Source organism: Heptranchias perlo, chromosome 35 (assembly GCF_035084215.1).
Source record: "Heptranchias perlo isolate sHepPer1 chromosome 35, sHepPer1.hap1, whole genome shotgun sequence".
Classification (NCBI taxonomy): domain Eukaryota; kingdom Metazoa; phylum Chordata; class Chondrichthyes; order Hexanchiformes; family Hexanchidae; genus Heptranchias; species Heptranchias perlo.
Window position 1 is genome coordinate 28,881,936 of NC_090359.1, and position 20,449 is coordinate 28,902,384.

The 20,449-nt window shown below is 45.6% G+C and overlaps 1 protein-coding gene across 1 annotated transcript in view; it reads left to right on the plus strand.

Annotated features, from left to right (window-relative positions):
* The window catches only part of LOC137301968 (F-box only protein 24-like), a 63,483-nt gene that overhangs the window by 37,022 nt on the left and 6,012 nt on the right, over positions 1-20,449 (plus strand). Inside the window, exons 2-5 of the mRNA XM_067971685.1 lie at positions 14,438-14,624; positions 16,003-16,241; positions 17,171-17,414; positions 19,565-19,723. Of these exons, the coding sequence (XP_067827786.1) occupies positions 14,438-14,624; positions 16,003-16,241; positions 17,171-17,414; positions 19,565-19,723 (829 nt within the window). The remainder of the gene's footprint in view (positions 1-14,437; positions 14,625-16,002; positions 16,242-17,170; positions 17,415-19,564; positions 19,724-20,449) is intronic.

The following is a 20,449-nucleotide window of genomic DNA, read 5'->3' on the forward strand; positions in this document are numbered from 1 at the left end:
TATTCTGGGTATATTCTCCGCTACGTTCTATTCTGGGTATATTCTGTTGTGTTCCTTTCTGGGTATATTCTGCACTGTGTTCCATTCTGGGTATATTCTTTACTGTGTTCCATTCTGGGTATATTCTGCACTGTGTTCCATTCTGTACTGTGTTCTCTTCTGTACCGTGTTCCATTCCGGGTATATTCTGTATTGTGTTCTGTTCTGGGTATATTCTGTATTGTGTTCTATTCTGGGGATATTCTGTACTGTGTTACATTCTGGGTATATTCTGTACCGTGTTCTATTCTGGGTATATTCTGTACTGTGTTCCATTCTGGGAATATTCTGTACTGTGTTATATTATGGGAATATTCGGTACTGTGTTCCATTCTGGGTATATTCTGCACTGTGTTCTATTCTGTGTATATTCTGTACTGTGTTCTATTCTGGGTATATTCTGCACTGTGTTCTATTCTGGGTATATTCTGCACCGTATTCTATTCTATATATATTCTGTACTGTGTTATATTCTGGGTATATTCTGTACTGTGTTCCATTCTGGGTATATCCTGTACTGTGTTCCATTCTGGGTATATGCTGCACTGTGTTCTATTCTGGGTATATTCTATGCTACGTTCTATTCTGGGGATATTCTGTACTGTGTTCTATTCTGGGTATATTCTGTACTGTGTTCTATTCTGGGTATATTCTGCACTGTGTTCTATTCTGGGTATATTCTGTACTGTGTTCTATTCTGGGTATATTCTATGCTACGTTCTATTCTGGGGATATTCTGTACTGTGTTCTATTCTGGGTATATTCTGCACCGTGTTCTATTCTGGGTATATTCTATGCTACGTTCTATTCTGGGGATATTCTGTACTGTGTTCTATTCTGGGTATATTCTGCACTGTGTTCTATTCTGGGTATATACTGCACTGTGTTCTATTCTGGGTATATTCTGTGCTATGTTCTATTCTAGGTATATTCTGCACTGTGTTCTATTCTGGGTATATTCTGTACTGTGTTCTATTCTGGGTATATTCTATGCTACGTTATATTCTGGGGATATTCTGTACTGTGTTCTATTCTGGGTATATTCTGCACTGTGTTCTATTCTGGGTATATTCCATGCTACGTTCTATTCTGGGTATATTCTATGCTACGTTCTATTCTGGGTATATTCTGTACTGTGTTCTATTCTGGGTATATTCTATGCTACGTTCTATTCTGGGGATATTCTGTACTGTGTTCTATTCTGGGGATATTCTGCACTGTGATCTATTCTGGGTATATTCCATGCTGCGTTCCATTCTGGGGATATTCTGTACTGTGTCCTATTCTGGGTATATTCTGTACTGTATTCTATTCTGGGTATATTCTGTGCTGTGTTCTATTCTGGGTATATTCTGCACTGTGTTCCATTCTGTATATTCTGTACTGTGTTCTATTCTGGGTATATTCTATGCTACGTTCTATTCTGGGGATATTCTGTACTGTGTTCTATTCTGGGGATATTCTGCACTGTGATCTATTCTGGGTATATTCCATGCTGCGTTCCATTCTGGGGATATTCTGTACTGTGTCCTATTCTGGGTATATTCTGTACTGTATTCTATTCTGGGTATATTCTGTATTGTGTTCTATTCTGGGTATATTCTGTACTGTGTTACATTCTGGGTATATTCTGCACTGTGTTCCATTCTGGGTATATCCTGTACTGTGTTCTATTCTGAGTAAATTCTGCACTGTGTTCTATTCTGGGTATATTCTGAACCGTGTTCTATTCTGGATATATACTGCACTGTGTTCTATTCTGTGTATATTCTGCACTGTATTCTATTCTGGGTGTATTCTGCACTGTGTTCTATTCTGGGTATATTCTGTACTGTGTTCTATTCTGGGGATATTCTGTACTGTGTTCTATTCTATGGATATTCTGCACTGTGTTCTATTCTGGGTATATTCTGTATTGTGTTCTATTCTGGGTATATTCTGCACTGTGTTCTATTCTGGGTATATTCTGTACTGTGTTCTATTCTGGGTATATTCTGCGCTACGTTCTATTCTGGGTATATTCTGTACTGTCTTCTATTCTGTGTATATTCTGTACCGTGTTCCATTCTGGATATGTACTGCACTGTGTTCAATTCTGGGTATATTCTGTACCGTGTTCGATTGTTTGTATGTACTGCACTGTGTTCTATTCTGGGTATATTCTCCGCTACGTTCTATTCTGGGTATATTCTGTCGTGTTCCTTTCTGGGTATATTCTTTACTGTGTTCCATTCTGGGTATATTCTGCACTGTGTTCGATTCTGTGTATATTCTGTACTCTGTTCTATTCTGTGTATATTCTGCACTGTGTTCTCTTCTGTACCGTGTTCCATTCTGGATATATACTGCACTGTGTTCTATTCTGGGTATATTCTGCACCGTGTTCTATTCTGTGTATATTCTGTACTGTGTTCTATTCTGGGTATATTCTGCACTGTTTTCTATTCTGGGTATATTCTATGCTACGTTCTATTCTGGGGATATTCTGTACTGTGTTCTATTCTGGGTATTTTCTTCACTGTGTTCTATTCTGGATATATTCTGCACTGTGTTCCATTCTGGGGATATTCTGCGCTACGTTCTATTCTAGGGATATTCTGTACTGTGTTCTATTCTGTGTATATTCTGCACTGTATTCTATTCTGGGTGTATTCTGCACTGTGTTCTATTCTGGGTATATTCTGTACTGTGTTCTATTCTGGGGATATTCTGTACTGTGTTCTATTCTATGGATATTCTGCACTGTGTTCTATTCTGGGTATATTCCATGCTACGTTCCATTCTGGGGATATTCTGTACTGTGTTATATTCTGGGTATATTCTGTACTATGTTCCATTCTGGGTATATCCTGTACTGTGTTCCATTCTGGGTATATTCTGTACTGTTTTCCATTCTGGGTATATTCTGTACTGTGTTCTATTCTGGGTCTATTCTGTACTGTGTTCCATTCTGGGTATATTCTGCATTGTGTTCTATTCTGGGTCTATTCTGTACTGTGTTCTATTCTGAGTATATTCTGTATTGTGTTCTATTCTGGTTATATTCTGTATTGTGTTCTATTCTGGGTATATTCTGTACTGTGTTCTATTCTGGGTCTATTCTGTACTGTGTTCCATTCTGTGTATATTCTGCACTGTGTTCTATTCTGGGTATATTCTGTACTGTGTTCCATTCTGTGTATAATCTGCACTGTGTTCTATTCTGGGTATATTCTGTACTGTGTTCCATTCTGGGTATATCCTGTACTGTGTTCCATTCTGGGTATATTCTGTACTGTTTTCCATTCTGGGTATATTCTGTACTGTGTTCTATTCTGGGTCTATTCTGTACTGTGTTCCATTCTGTGTATATTCTGCACTGTGTTCTATTCTGGGTACATTCTGTATTGTGTTCTATTCTGGGTATATTCTGTATTGTGTTCTATTCTGGGTATATTCTGCATTGTGTTCTATTCTGGGTCTATTCTGTACTGTGTTCTATTCTGAGTATATTCTGTATTGTGTTCTATTCTGGGTATATTCTGTATTGTGTTCTATTCTGGGTATATTCTGTACTGTGTTCTATTCTGGGTCTATTCTGTACTGTGTTCCATTCTGTGTATATTCTGCACTGTGTTCTATTCTGGGTATATTCTGTACTTTGTTCTATCCTGGGTGTATTCTGTACTGTGTTCTATTCTGGGGATATACTGTACTGTGTTCTATTCTGGGTATATTCTGTTCTGTGCTCTTTTCTGTGTATATTCTGTTCTGTGCTCTATTCTGGGTATATTCTGTACTAGGTTTTATTCTGTGTATTTTCTGTACTGTGTTCTATTCTGGGTATATTCTGTACAGTGTTCTATTCTGGGTATATTCTGTTCTGTGCTCTATTCTGGGTATATTCTGTTCTGTGCTCTATTCTGTGTATATTCTGTACTGTGCTCTATTCTGGGTATATTCTGTACTGTGTTCTATTCTGGGTATATTCTGTACATTGTTCTATTCTGGGTATATTCTGTTCTTTGCTCTATTCTGGGTATGTTCTGTAAAGTGTTCTATTCTGGGTATATTCTTTTCTGTGCTCTATTCTGTGTTTCGTCTGAACTGTGTACTATTCTTGGTATATTCTGTACAGTGTTCTATTCTGGGTATATTCTGTTCTGTGCTCTATTCTGGGTATATTCTGTTCTGTGTTCTATTCTGGGTATATTCTGTACGATGTTTTATTCTGGTTATACTCTGTACAGTGTTCTATTCTGGTTATGCTCTGTACATTGTTCTATTCTGGGTATATTCTGTATTGTGTTCTATTCTGGGTATATTCTGTTCTGTGTTCTATTCTGGGTATATTCTGTATTGTGTTCTATTCTGGGTATATTCTGCACCGTGTTCTATTCTGGGTATATTCTGTACTGTGTTCTATACTGGGTATATTCTGTGTTGTGTTCTATTCTGGGGATATTCTGTACTGTGTTCTATTCTGGATATATTCTGTTCTGTGTTCTATTCTGGGTATATTCTGTACTGTGTTCTAATCTGGGTATATTCTGTACTGTGTTCTATTCTGGGTATATTCTGTACTGTGTTCTATTCTGGGTATATTCTGTACTGTGTTCTATTCTGGATATATTCTGTTCTGTGTTCTATTCTGGGTATACTCTGTGCTGTGTTCTATTCTGGGTATATTCTGTACGATGTTTTATTCTGGTTATACTCTGTACAGTGTTCTATTCTGGTTATGCTCTGTACATTGTTCTATTCTGGGTATATTCTGTATTGTGTTCTATTCTGGGTATATTCTGCACCATGTTCTATTCTGGGTATACTCTGTACTGTGTTCTATTCTGGGTATACTCTGTACTGTGTTCTATTCTGGGTATACTCTGTACTGTGTTCTATTCTGGGTATACTCTGTACTGTGTTCTATTCTGGGTATATTCTGTACAGTGTTCTATTCTGGGTATATTCTGCACCATATTCTATTCTGGGTATATTCTGTACTGCGTTCTATTCTGGGTATATTCTGTTCTCTGTTCTATTCTGGGTATATTCTGCACCGTGTTCTATTCTGGGTATATTCTGTATTGTGTTCTATTCTGGGTATATTCTGTTCTGTGTTCTATTCTGGGTATATTCTGTTCTGTGTTCTATTCTGGGTATATTCTGTACTGTGTTCTATTCTGGGTATACTCTGTACTGTGTTCTATTCTGGGTATATTCTGTTCTGTGTTCTATTCTGGGTATATTCTGTACTGTGTTCTATTCTGGGTATACTCTGTACTGTGTTCTATTCTGGGCATACTCTGTACTGTGTTCTATTCTGGGTATATTCTGTACTGTGTTCTATTCTGGGTATACTCTGTACTGTGTTCTATTCTGGGTATATTCTGTACTGTGTTCTATTCTGGGTATACTCTGTACTGTGTTCTATTCTGGGTATATTCTGTCCTGTGTTCTATTCTGTGTATACTCTGTGCTGTATTCTATTCTGGGTATATTCTGTACTGTGTTCTATTCTGGGTATATTCTGTGCTGTGTTCTATTCTGGGTATACTCTGTACTGTGTTCTATTCTGGGTATATTCTGTACTGTGTTCTATTCTGGGTATACTCTGTACTGTGTTCTATTCTCGGTATATTCTGTACTGTGTTCTATTCTGGGTATATTCTGTGCTGTGTTCTATTCTGGCTATACTCTGTACTGTGTTCTATTCTGGGTATACTCTGTACTGTGTTCTATTCTGGGTATATTCTGTACTGTTTTCTATTCTGTGTATACTCTGTACTGTGTTCTATTCTGGGTATATTCTGTACTGTGTTCCTGTGCTGTGTTCTATTCTGGGTATACTCTGTACTGTGTTCTATTCTGGGTATATTCTGTACTGTGTTCTATTCTGGGTATACTCTGTACTGTGTTCTATTCTGGGTATATTCTGTGCTGTGTTCTATTCTGGGTATACTCTGTACTGTGTTCTATTCTGGGTATATTCTGTACTGTGTTCTATTCTGGGTATACTCTGTACTGTGTTCTATTCTGGGTATATTCTGTACTGTGTTCTATTCTGGGTATATTCTGTACTGTGTTCTATTCTGGGTATATTCTGTACTGTGTTCTATTCTGGGTATACTCTGTAAAGTGTGCGACCTTATCTCACCAACTGTTAATCGAAACCATTCCGTTATTTTCCTCTTCTCTCCTCAGTGCTGAGTGATTGACGTCGGCCGTGGCTCTGTGGGTAACACTCTCCCCCCTGAATCAGGAGGTTGTGGATTCAAGTCCCCCTCCAGAGACTTAAGTCCAAAATCTCGACTTACACTTCAGTCCAGTGCTGAGAGAGCTTTGCACTGTTGGAGATACCGTCCTTTGGATAAGGCGTTAAACTGAGGCCCCGTCTCAAATGGAAATAAAAGATCCCAAGGCACGATTTGAAAGTCGAGCAGGGAAGTTCTCCCCAGTGTCCTAACCAATATTGACCCCACAACCAACATCACTAAAACAGATTATCTGGCCATTGTCTCATTGCTGTTTGTGGGACCTTCCTGTGCACAAATTGGCTGCCGTGTTTCCTACATTAGAACAGTGACTACATTTCAAAAGTACTTAATTGGCTGTAAAGCGATTTGCGATAACCTGAGGTCGTGAAAGGCACTATCTAAATGCACGTCTTTCTTTCTTTTTATAGATGTTTCTATCAGTCTGACAAGTTTCTCAGGAACACCATACACCCTCAAGACATGCCATATCCCTTCTCGCCACACATGGTCAAAGGCCCAGCTTAAAATCAATCAAGTTGTTGTAACAATGGAAGTTGTGTTCTATAAATTTCTCCGAAATCTGTCTTATCACAAACAGTTGCTCGATTGTAATTCGCCCTCCTCTAAAACCAGCTTGTTTTTCACACATTTCCTCGTCTACCTGTCTTCTCATTGTCATCGGCAGCATCTTAGTAAATACTTTTCCAGGCATGCTCACTACTATGTTCAATTCTGGGTGTCTTCTGTACTGTGTTCAATTCTGGGTACATTCTGTATTCTGTTCTATTCTGGGTATATTCTGTATTCTGTTCTATTCTGGGTATATTCTGTATTCTGTTCTATTCTGGGTATATTCTGTATTGCGTACTATTCTGGGTATATTCTGTATTGCATACTATTCTGGGTATATTCTGTATTGCCTACTATTCTGGTTATATTTTGTATTGTGTTCTATTCTCAGTATATTCTGTATTGTGTTCTATTCTGGGTATATTCTGTATTGTGTTCTATTCTGGGTATATTCTGTATTGTGTTCTATTCTGGGTATATTCTGTATTGTGTTCTATTCTGGGTATATTCTGTATTGTGTTCTATTCTGGGTATATTCTGCGCTACGTTCTATTCTGGGTATATTCTGTATTGTGTTCTATTCTGGGTATATTCCGTATTGTGTTCTATTCTCAGTATATTCTGTATTGTGTTCTATTCTCAGTATATTCTGTGCTGTGTTCTATTCCGTACATATTCACTCTTGTATTCTAATCTGGGTATATTCTGTATTGTGCTCTTTTCTCGGTATATCCTCTCCCGTATTCTATTCTGTGTATATTCTCTGCTGTGCTCCATTCTGGGTATATTCTCTCCTGTGTTCTAATCTGTGTATATTCTGTATTGTGCTCTTTTCACTGTATATCCTCTCTCGTGCTCTATTCTGGGTATATTCTCTCCTGTGTTCTATTCTGTGTTCATTTTGTATTGTGTTCTATTCTGGGTATGTACTGTACTGTGTTCTATTCTCGGTATTCATTTATCATTCTGGGGATGTGGGCGTCACTGGCAAGGCCGGCATTTATTGCCCATCCCTAATTGCCCTTGAGAAGGTGGTGGTGAGCCGCCTTCTTGAACTGCTGCAGTCTGTGAGGTGAAGGTTCTCCCACAGTGCTGTTAGGAAGGGAATTCTAGGATTTTGACCCAGCGACAATGAAGGAACGGTGATATATTTCCAAGTCGGGATGGTGTGTGACTTGGAGGGGAACGTGCAGGTGGTGTTGTTCCCATGTGCCCGCTGCTCTTGTCCTTCTAGGTGGTAGAGGTCACGGGTTTGGGAGGTGCTGTCGAAGAAGCCTTGGCGAGTTGCTGCAGTGCATCCTGTGGATGGTGCACACTGCAGCCACTGTGTGCCGGTGGTGAAGGGAGTCAATGTTTAGGGTGGTGGATGGGGTGCCAATCAAGTGGGCTGCTTTGTCCTGGATGGTGTCGAGCTTCTTGAGTGTTGTTGGAGCTGCACTCATCCAAGCAAGTGGAGAGTATTCCATCACACTCCTGACTTGTGCCTTGTAGATGGCGGAAAGGCTTTGGGGAGTCAGGAGGTGAGTCACTCGCCGCAGGATACCCATCCTCTGACCTGCTTTTGTAACCACAGTATTTATATGGCTGGTCCAGTTAAGTTTCTGGTCAATGGTGACCCCCAGGATGTTGATGGTGGGGAATTCGGTGATGGTAATACTGTTGAATGTCATGGGAAGGTAGTTAGACTCTCTCTTGTTAGAGATGGTCATTGCCTGGCACTTGTCTGGCGCGAATGTTACTTGCCACTTATCAGCCCAAGCCTGGATGTTGTCCAGGTCTTGCTGCATGCGGGCACGGACTGCTTCATTATCTGAGGGGTTGCGAATGGAACTGAACACTGTGCAATCATCAGCGAACATCCCCATTTCTGACCTTATGATGGAGGGAAGGACATTGATGAAGCAGCTGAAGATGGTTGGGCCTAGTACACTGCCCTGAGGAACTCCTGCAGCAATGTCCTGGGGCTGAGATGATTGGCCTCCAACAACCACTACCATCTTCCTTTGTGCTAGGTATGACTCCAGCTACTGGAGAGTTTTCCCCCTGATTCCCATTGACTTCAATTTTACCAGGGCTCCTTGGTGCCACACTCGGTCAAATGCTGCCTTGATGTCTAGGGCAGTCACTCTCACCTCACCTCTGGAATTCAGCTCTTTTGTCCATGTTTGGACCAAGGCTGTAATGAGGTCTGGAGCCGAGTGGTCCTGGCGGAACTCAAACTGAGCATCGCTGAGCAGGTTATTGGTGAGTAAGTGCTGCTTGATAGCACTGTCGACAACACCTTCCATCACTTTGCTGATGATTGAGAGTAGACTGATGGGGTGGTAATTAGCCGGATTTGATTTGTCCTGCTTTTTGTGGACAGGACATACCTGGGCAATTTTCCACATTGAACGGCAGACACCAGTGTTGTAGCTGTACTGGAACAGCTTGGCTAGAGGCGCGACTAGTTCTGGAGCACAAGTCTTCAGCACTACAGCCGGGATGTTGTCGGAGCCCATAGCCTTTGCTGTATCCAGTGCACTCAGCCGTTTCTTAATATCATGTGGAGTGAATCACACTGGCTGAAGATTGGCTTCTGTGATGGTGGGGATATCGGGAGGAGGCCGAGATGGAGCATCCACTCGGCACTTCTGGCTGAAGATGGTTGCAAACGCTTCAGCCTTGTCTTTTGCACTCACGTGCTGGACTCCACCATCATTGAGGATGAGGATGTTCACGGAGCCTCCTCCTCCCGTTAGTTGTTTAATTGTCCACCACCATTCACGACTGGATGTGGCAGGACTGCAGAGCTTTGATCTGATCTGTTGGTTGTGGAATCGCTTAGCTCTGTCTATAGCATGTTGCTTCTGCTGTTTAGCTTGCATGTAGTCCTGAGTTGTAGTTTCACCAAGTTGGCACCTCATTTTTAGGTATGCCTGGTGCTGCTCCTGGCATGCTCTTCTACACTCCTCATTGAACCAGGGTTGATCCCCTGGCTTGTTGGTAATGGTAGAGTGAGGAATATGCCGGGCCATGAGGTTACAGATTGTGCTGGAATACAATTCTGCTGCTGCTGATGGCCCACAGCGCCTCATGGATGCCCAGTTTTGAGCTGCTAGATCTGTTCTGAATCTATCCCATTTAGCACGGTGGTAGTGCCACACAACACGTTGGATGGTGTCCTCAGTGCAAAGACGGGACTTCGTCTCCACAAGGACTGTGCGGTGGTCACTCCTACCAATACTGTCATGGACAGATGCATTTGCGACAGGTAGATTGGTGAGGAAGAGGTCAAGTAAGTTTTTCCCTCGTGTTGGTTCGCTCACCACCTGCCGCAGGCCCAGTCTGGCAGTTATGTCCTTCAGGGCTCGGCCAGCTCGGTCAGTAGTGGTGCACCCGAGCCACTCTTGATGATGGACATTGAAGTCCCCCACCCAGAGTACAATTCTGGATATATTCTGCAATGTGTTCTATTCTGGGTATATTCTGTCCTCTGTTCTATTCTGGGTATATTCTGTCCTCTGTTCTATTCTGGGTATATTCTGTGTTGTTTTCAATTCTGGATATATTCTGTATTGTGATCTATTCTGGATATACTATCTCCTCTGTTCTTTTCTGTGTATATTCTCTCCTTTGTTCTACGCTCGGTATATTCTGTATTGTGATCTATTCTGGATATACTATCTCCTATGTTCTTTTGTGTGTAAATTCTCTACCCTGTTCTATTCTGGGTACAATCTGTATTCTGTTCTATTCTGGGTCTATTCTGTATTGTGTTCTATTCTGGGTATTTTCTGTATTGTGTTCTATTTTGGTATATTCTGTCTTTTGTGGTATTCTGGGTATGGTCTTCCCTGTGTTCTGTTCTGGGTATATTCAGAATTTTGTTCTAATCTGAGTATATTCTGTATTGTGTTCTATTCTGGGTATATTCTGTCCTGTATTCTATACTCGGTATATTATCTACTGTGTTCTATTTGGTGTTTGTTCTCTCCTAATTTCTGTTGTGGGTATATTCTGTATTGTGTTCTATTCTGGGTATATTCACTTCTGTGTTCTATTCTGGGTATATTCTCTCCTGTGTTCTTTTCTGGGTATATTCTGTACTGTATTGTATTCTCGATTTATTCTGTATTGTGTTCTATTCAGGGTATATTTTTAATTTTATTCTACCCTGGGTATATTCTCTCCTGCGTTCTATTCTTGTATATTCTGTACTGTGTTCTATCCTGGTGTTTCCTGTACTGTGTTCTATTCTGAGTATATTCGGTACAATGCAGTATACTATGTATATGCTTTAATGTATTCTATTCTAGACGTATCTCCCCGCCCCCAGTCCCATATTGTAATCTTGGTGTATCCTGCACTATGTTCTATTCTGGATGTATCTTGTACTGAGTTCTATTCTAAGTATATTCTTTACTGTGTTATATTGCTGGGTGTGAGATGTTTATTGACACTAGTAGCTGTTTGGGTCTGTGGTGGCACTCTCTGTCTTCTCAGTCAGAAGGTCATGCGTTCAAGTCCCACTCCAGAGACTTGAACTCATAATCCAGGCTGACACTCCAGTGTAGTACTGAGGGAGCGCTCCACTGTCGGAGGGTCAGTACTGAGGGAGTGCTCCACTGTCGGAGGGTCAGTACTGAGGGAGTGCTGCACTGTCGGAGGGTCAGTACTGAGGGAGTGCTCCACTGTCGGAGGGTCAGTACTGAGGGAGTGCTGCACTGTCGGAGGGTCAGTACTGAGGGAGTGCTGCACTGTCAGAGGGTCAGTACTGAGGGAGCGCTGCACTGTCGGAGGGTCAGTACTGAGGGAGCGCTCCACTGTCGGAGGGTCAGTACTGAGGGAGTGCTGCACTGTCGGAGGGTCAGTACTGAGGGAGCGCTGCACTGTCGGAGGGTCAGTACTGAGGGAGCGCTGCACTGTCGGAGGGTCAGTACTGAGGGAGCGCTGCACTGTCGGAGGGTCAGTACTGAGGGAGCACTCCACTGTCGGAGGGTCAGTACTGAGGGAGTGCTGCACTGTCGGAGGGTCAGTACTGAGGGAGCGCTGCACTGTCGGAGGGTCAGTACTGAGGGAGTGCTGCACTGTCGGAGGGTCAGTACTGAGGGAGCACCGCACTGTCGGAGGGGCAGTGCTGAGGGAGGGCTGCACTGTCGGAGGGTCAGTACTGAGGGAGTGCTGCACTGTCGGAGGGCCAGTACTGAGGGAGTGCTCCACTGTCAGAGGTGCCGTCCTTCAGATAAAGCGCTAAACCGAGGACCCGTCTGCCCTCTTGGGTGAATTTAAGAGATCCCATTCATCTCATTGCTGTTGGTAATACCTTGCTGTACACAAATTGACCGGTGTGTTTGCCTAAGTTACAACAGCCTTTGCCCCTCTCCCCTCCTCCTCCCCTACCCTCTCCCCCCCCCCCCCCCCAGGGTCTGTGCAGTGTGGTGCTCCCTGAGTGCTGGGTGCCTGGGAGAACAGACAACCCTTGGATCTCACGATTTAAACATTGCAAATGGTGGGAGATGTGGCCACGGCTGCAGTTTGCTCATTTGGAGCCGTTGTCCCACGCCCCACCCATGGGCTAGTGTGTTGTACCCCAGTGAACTGGCCCCTGTAAATGGAGAGACTTGGGGCTGAGGCAGGCCCACTGGGGTTGGTGGGAATTCCGGGAAACCTGGGACCTTTTTTCTGGTGCTGACCCTTTTCTTGGAGCTAGTTTACACAGTCACCGGCCTCCCCACTCCCGTCTCTTGTTCCAAGTGATTACTGTTGGTGTGGGACCACACGCGTCCTTTCCCTCCCGGACCCCGAGCCTCAGTTCCGCCTCATCCCAGGGCCACAGCATTCCCGTCGTGTCTGAGCATCACCAGGCGGCCTGGCCTCGCATCACAGCCGAGTCCAATCCTGTCCTCTCTCAACAATCCACACTCACCCTTTCCATTAAGGGTGGGGCGGGGGGGAGGGGGTCACTCGATGGTGGCCAGGAGCAGGAGCCCTGGCTGGTTTATCCCCCCCACCCATGCTGTGTTCGAGTCGGTACCACACGGACACACAAACAATGACGGACAGGGAAAGACCCTCTGGTCCAGCCTGTCCCACACAATCGCGATACCTTGTGTTTCACAATATGTGCGCTCCCCATCCCACCCGAAACCCATGTGATCTCCTGGAAGAGGTGAAAGAACCAGATAAAATCCCAGGGCCAATTTGGGGGGAACAAATTTGGGAAATTCCTCTCCGAACACCCCCCCCCCCCCCCGCCCCCCACAACAGGCGATCGGAACTAGTCCAGGAGACCACTCTGGCCCCGATAATTCCATGCAGTACCTACCTTTTGTACAAGCCAGTAGCCTCCTGTGGTGCACTATCCTCTGGGAGGAACCTGCTCCATAATAACATAAGAAATAAGAGCAGGAGTAGGCCATTCGGCCCCTCGAGTCTCCTCCGCCATTCAATCAGATCATGGCCGATCTTCGACCTCCACTCAACTTTCCCGCCCGATCCCCATATCCCTTGATTCCCTTAGAGTTCCAAAGACGCACTATTCTCTGGGAGGTACCTGTTCCAGAGGTGCACTATTCTCTGGGAGGTACCTGTTCCAGAGGTGCACTATTCTCTGGGAGGTACCTGTTCCAGAGGTGCACTATTCTCTGGGAGGTACCTGTTCCAGAGGTGCACTGTTCTCTGGGAGGTACCTGTTCCAGATGTTCACTATTCTCTGGGATGTACCTGTTCCAGATGTGAACTATTCTCTGGGAGGTACCTGTTCCAGATGTGTACTATTCTCTGGGAGGTTCCTGTTCCAGATGTGCACTATTCTCTGGGAGGTACCTGTTCCAGATGTGCACTATTCTCTGGGAGGTACCTGTTCCAGATGTGCACTATTCTCTGGGAGGTGCCTGTTCCAGATGTGCACTATTCTCTGGGAGGTACCTGTTCCAGATGTGCACTATTCTCTGGGAGGTACATGTTCCAGGTGTGCACTATTCTCTGGGAGGTACCTGTTCCAGATGTGCACCACTATCTGGGAGGTACCTGTTCCAGATGTGCACTATTCTCTAGGAGGTACCTGTTCCAGATGTGCACTATTCTCTGGGAGGTGCCTGTTCCAGATGTGCACTTTTTTCTGGGAGGTGCCTGTTCCAGATGTGCACTATTCTCTGGGAGGTACCTGTTCCAGATGTGCACTATTCTCTGGGAGGTACCTGTTCCAGATGTGTACTGTTCTCTGGGAGGTACCTGTTCCAGATGTGCACTATTCTCTGGGAGGTACCTGTTCCAGATGTGCACTATTCTCTGGGAGGTACCTGTTCCAGATGTGCACTGTTCTCTGGGAGGTACCTGTTCCAGATGTGCACTATTCTCTGGGAGGTACCTGTTCCAGATGTGCACTATTCTCTGGGAGGTATCTGTACCCACTGATCCGTCCGATACCCTCTCAAGCTGAGCCTGACGGTATCAGGGCGACAGTGCAGAAGTTGCTCGGCTGGGTTATTTTTTGCTTCTTTCTGCGGTCAGTGAGGAGGTGAGCCCCTCGCTGGTGTACGTGCGTTTCTGTTGTGTTGTGTCTGAGATCTCGGAGGGCTTCAGCTGCTGTGTTTTGTCTTGTTCTTTAGCTGGATCAGATCATATCCGTCCTCTCCGTGAGGGATGTGGTGATGCTGGGGCAGACCTGCCGCTATTTCCACGAGTTCTGCAGCAACGAGGCCGTGTGGAAGCGAATCAGCAAGAAGTTATCGCCAAGGCTCAGCACCGAGGAAGCGATCGAGGACAGCTTCTGGAAACGAGCGTCCATTTTAAACTGTTAGTAACAACCGAGGGCTTTCTGTTTATTCAGTGCCCAGAACCCAGCGTTTCTAACTTGCATGAAAACTTTGCAAAGTGCGGCCACTTCTGGTAAATAACTAGCCTGCATATGATCCACTTATAGGAACAGGAGGAGGCCATTCAGCCCCTCGAGCCTGTTACACAGGAACAGGAGGAGGCCATTCACCCCCCCCGAGCCTGTTACACAGGATCAGGAGGAGGCCATTCAGCCCCTCGAGCCTGTTCCGCCAGTCAATGAGATCACGGCTGATCTGTATCTTAACCCCATTTACCCGCCTTGGTTCCGTAACCCTTAATCCCCTCACCCAACAAAAATCCATCAATCTCAGTTAAGAAATTTCCAATTGACCCCCAGCCTCAACAGCTTTTTGGGGATGATGTGGAGATGCCGGTGATGGACTGGGGTGGACAAATGTAAGCAATCTTACAACACCAGGTTATAGTCCAACAGTTTTATTTGAAAATCACAAGCTTTCGGAGGCTTTCTCCTTCGTCAGGTGAGTGTTACCTTAGTGTTAACTGTTACCTGACGAAGGAGAAAGCCTCCGAAAGCTTGTGATTTTCAAATAAAGCTGTTGGACTATAACCTGGTGTTGTAAGATTGCTTAGCTTTTTGGGGAAGAGAGTTCCAGATTTCCACTCCCCTTTGTGTGAAGAAGTGCTTCCTGACATCACCCTTGAATGGCCTGGCTCTAATTTTAAGGTTATGCCCCCTTGTTCTGGACTCTCCCCACCAGATTTCCCCTCTCTCTAACCCAGGGGTCACTGGACAGTGATCGGGAGCAGGAACCCTGGCTGATTTCCCCTCTCTCTAACCCAGGGGTCACTGGAAAGTGATCAGGAGCAGGAACCCTGGCTGATTTTCCTCTCTCTCTATCCCAGGGGTCACTGGACAGTGATCAGGAGCAGGAACCCTGGCTGATTTTCCTCTCTCTCTATCCCAGGGGTCACTGGACAGTGATCAGGAGCAGGAACCCTGGCTGATTTCCCCTCTCTCTAACCCCGGGGTCTCTGGACAGTGATCAGGAGCAGGAACCCGGGCTGATTTTTAACTCAGAAGCACTTAGGGCCAGATGTACTGCCCTAAGCCCCCTCGTTCGCCTCCCCTCTCGCCCAGACTGAAAATACCCAACTCAGTATAAACATTGGGTGCACCCTGGAACCTGCCACACCGGGGCCTGAAGTTACCCAGAGCTCGAGCCCACACCACTGCTTCCTGATCCTGTGGTCTTTGCTCTGTTGGGCTGCGGTGCCCTGGAGAGTGAGTTCACAGCAGATTGATTGGTGCTTTAGGACGAGTAGTGACGTCCGCTCTTCGCTGCTAACACACTTTGTGGTTCTTTCACCCCAACAGATACCAAAGGCCTGTTCTTTCAAACGTTCGGGGGCCGCAGGAAGACCGTAAGTCGGACTGTCGCCCCTCACCTATCGCACGGATACCGCAAGTTCATCCCAACAAAGGACAACGTCTTCATCCTGGACTACAGCGGCACCCTCTTCTTTCTGAAGAACGCCCTGGTCTCGTCCACCCTTGGTCAGATTCAGTGGAAGAGAGCCTGTCGATACGTGGTACTGTGCCGTAATGTCAAGGATGTGAGTAGGACCTTTCTCTGGTGCTATGTCGGTAAATGGCTGGGTTAAAGCCTGCAGCAAGTTTTCAGACCCTCCCCACACAGCCTGACAGGCACGGGATTTATATCAGTTCACGATGAGCAGCTCTGGAGTGCTGGGTGCAGCTGTATTTTTGGACGTTGGGTTTTCAACATCAGTCTGCGATGGGACAGTGTGGAGGGAGCTTTACTCTGTATCTAAACCCGTGCTGTACCTGCCCTGGGAGTGTTTGATGGGACAGTGTAGAGGGAGCTTTACTCTGTATCGAACCCTGTACCTGCCCTGGGAGTGTTTGATGGGACAGTGTAGAGTGAGCTTTACTCTGTATCTAACCCGTGCTGTACCTGCCCTGGGAGTGTTTGATGGGACAGTGTAGAGGGAGCTTTACTCTGTATCTAACCCTGTACCTGCCCTGGGAGTGTTTGATGGGACAGTGTAGAGTGAGCTTTACTCTGTATCTAACCCGTGCTGTACCTGCCCTGGGAGTGTTTGATGGGACAGTGTAGAGGGAGCTTTACTCTGTATCTAACCCTGTACCTGCCCTGGGAGTGTTTGATGGGACAGTGTAGAGGGAGCTTTACTCAGTATCTAACCCTGTACCTGCCCTGGGAGTGTTTGATGGGACAGTGTAGAGGGAGCTTTACTCTGTATCTAACCCTGTACCTGCCCTGGGAGTGTTTGATGGGACAGTGTAGAGGGAGCTTTACTATGTATCTAACCCGTGCTGCACCTGCCCTGGGAGTTTTTGATGGGTCATTGAGTGCCTGTAATGGGATGTGGTCTATTCCCCATCAGTAACACTCCTCACTTTGACAAGCTGTAAATTCAGTGAAAGTAAAGCAATCGTATTTTTTATTAAGGGCCGCTAACTGTTATCTGAGGTTATAGTTCACCTATTTGTTCTCTCCTAGTTTGCAACTGACCCCAGGAATGACACAATCTACCGGAAATATTTGTACGTGTTGGGTACGAGGGACATTCCACCCTTGGTGACCCAAGACCCCAGTGACATCGCCCACACCTGTGACTGTGTGGAGGTTTACCTTCAGTCCAGCGGCCAACGTGTGTTTAAAATGACCTTTCACTCCTCCATGAGGTTCAAGAAGATCAAGTTGGTGGGTCAGGAAACGGAACGATCTCTGCTGCTCCTGACAGGTACTGGACGGGAACTTGCTTCCCAGCGGGACTCGCTGTTCTGAAACTGTGTGTTCCCACCATTCTGTGCACAGTCCATAGGTCAGGCATCGAGACGAGGAGGTGAATCGGACAATAGTGGTCTGGTTTTAAAAGTTTGTAGAGTGTAGGAGGCAGGACATACTGAGGAAGTCTTGGGCTGCTATTCTGGCCCTTTCTCTCTTATTCATATTCACAGCAAAAGTCAGATTCTGTAAGCAAATCTGTCTCATAATTGGAATCTCACACCTCTATGTGTGGAGTGAAGGGGGAACCCCGCGGGACGCAGGGGAAACACGGACCCTTTTACAGTGACATTTCATGGCCGAGATTACATGGGCTGCCCATCATGTGCTCCGGTACCCTGTCAAAGGTGGAAAACACAACACTGTCTGAGCGTGCCGTGCAGGCTAAGAGTATTAATCGGATTTATTTACAAGTTTAAAATTACACCGAAGCAAAAGGCGAATGCAAGGGACTAGTGATACAAATACTTAGACAACACAGATCGACTCAGTGCACAAGTATCTAAATGTCTTCTACAGAAAACATTTAATTCAGTCCAATTTTGAAAGACCCTGACTTTTGTAGACCTCCTGATGTGATGCTTGTACTTGGGTGAGGTGATATAAATTCCCACCCTGGCTGCATGGAGTCTGTCAATTGCAGAAAGTGAAACAGATTTGAAAGGTTGATTTTGAACCTGAACACTGAACTAAAAGTTACAGGAAGAGTGTCCATGTATACTCCCCAATCAGTCGGTCCCTCAATAGAGAACTGCCATTCAAGCCAGCTTGGAGACAGAATGGTGGGACCTCTTTCTGTCCCATGTTCCATGACACATGTCGTGTGCATTATCCAGGGCTGGTTAATGCTTTACACAACAAGACAAGACACTCCTCTTGAAGAACCAAGCTCTCCCACTGGAGATAATGGAATTGTTTGTAGCCATCAGCAAGTTAAATCCTTTCCCTGTGGGATTGGAGTCAGACAGTGAAGGTACCCATCATTGTTCAAAGCATCAATAGTTTGATTAGCCTGAGTTGAAAGGTCACCTGGGCCTTTGACCCAGACAGTTGGACGAAGGGTATTAAGGGTCACAGAACCGAGGCGGGGAGATGGAGCTAAGATACAGATCAGCTGTGATATAATTGAATGGTGGAACAGGCTCGAGGGGCTGAATGGCCTCCTCCTGTTCCTACGATCCTATGACTGCCCTCCTTAGGGATGTAGCAGACCAAAGCCCATTTTAAATTTGCAACATTTTAGTCTGAAGCTTCACATGGAAAGAGAAATTACAGAAATGTTAAGGTTTGAAGCAAGACAGAGTGACACTTCTGTCACATGGGAACAGGAGAAGGCCATTCAGCCCCTCGAGCCTGTTACATAGGAACAGGAGGAGGCCATTCAGCCCCTCGAGCCTGTTACATAGGAACAGGAGGAGGCCATTCAGCCCCTCGAGCCTGTTTCGCCATTCAGTTAGATCATGGCTGATCTGTATCTTAACTCCATTTACCCGCCTTTGCTCCGTATCCCTCGATACCCTCACCCAACAAAAATCTATCGATCTCAGTCTAGAAACCTCCAATTGACCCTCCAGCATCCAAAGCCTTTTTGGGGGAGAGAGTTCCAGATTCCCACTCCCCTTTGTGTGAGGAAGTGCTTCCTGACATCACCCCTGAACGGCCTGGCTCTAATTTTAAGGTTCTGCCCCCTTGTTCTGGACTCCCCCCACCAGAGGAAATAGTTTCTCTCTATCGACCCGATCAAATCCTTTAATCATCTTAAACCCCTCGATTAGATCACCCCTTAATCTTCTACACTCGAGGGAATGCAAGCCCAGTCTGTGCAACCTGTCCTCGTAATTTAACCCTTTTCGCCCCGATATCATTCTGGTGAATCTGCTCTGCCCCCCCTCCAAGGCCAATCGATCCTTCCTGAGGGGCGGGGCCCAGAACTGAACCCAGTCTCTCCAGGTGGGGCCTGACCAAGGCTCTGAACGACTGAAACATCACTGCCCCTTTTTGGAATTCCCACCCCAGCGCCCGACACCGTTGAGTTGCCTGAAGGGAGTTACACGGTCGAAACGATTGGACACAAGGGATTCAAGGTGTTGTTTCTTTTCCCGCCAGACGATGGGAAGATTTACAGTTTAACGATCAACGAGACGCAGCTGGACCAGCCGAGGTCCTACACCGTCCAGCTTTCCACACGCAAGATCACCAAGTGCCTTCCTCACATCACCATCTCGGAGGTGCACTCAAACCAGAGCAGCGCACTTTACATCACAGGTAACCGCGGGAGGCATCGACTCACCAGTAAATTTTGGGTGGGGAGCAGTGCGGGGGCGGGGGTCGGGGGCGGGGTGTTGGGAGCTGGGGCACATGCAGGCGAGGGCAAGATGACTGGCAAAGGACATGGCACCTCGTGTTAGATTCAATAGAGGTTCAAAATCATGAGGGGTTTTGATAGCGAAGAATCATAGAATGAAACAGCACAGGAAGAGGCCATTCGGCCCATCGGGCCTGTGCCGGCTCTTTGGAAGAGCTGTCCAATTAGTCCCACTCCCCCCTGCTCTTTCCCCCATAGCCCTGCAAATTGTTCCCCTCCAAGTATTTATCCAATTCCCTTTTGAAAGTTATTATTGAATCTGCTTCCACCGCCCTTTCAGGCAGCGCGATGTTATTGGAAGAAGAGCAGGGGGAGTTCTCCCCGGTGTCCTGGTCAATATTTATGCCTCAAACAACATCACTGAAAAACAGATTATCTGGTCATTTATGTCGTTGCTGGTTGTGGAATCTTGCTGTGCGCAAATTGGCCGCTGTGTTTCCGACATTTACAACAGTGACCACATTTCAAAAGCACTTCATTGGCTGTGAAGCGATTTGGGACGCCCTGAGTCCGTGAAAATGCTGTATAAAGACACCACAGGAAAATCAAACACATCTCGCCAAAGCACAGTGGGCACAGACGAGGAGGTCTGACTATCTGCTCTCTGTAGCTGAGAATTAATTAGC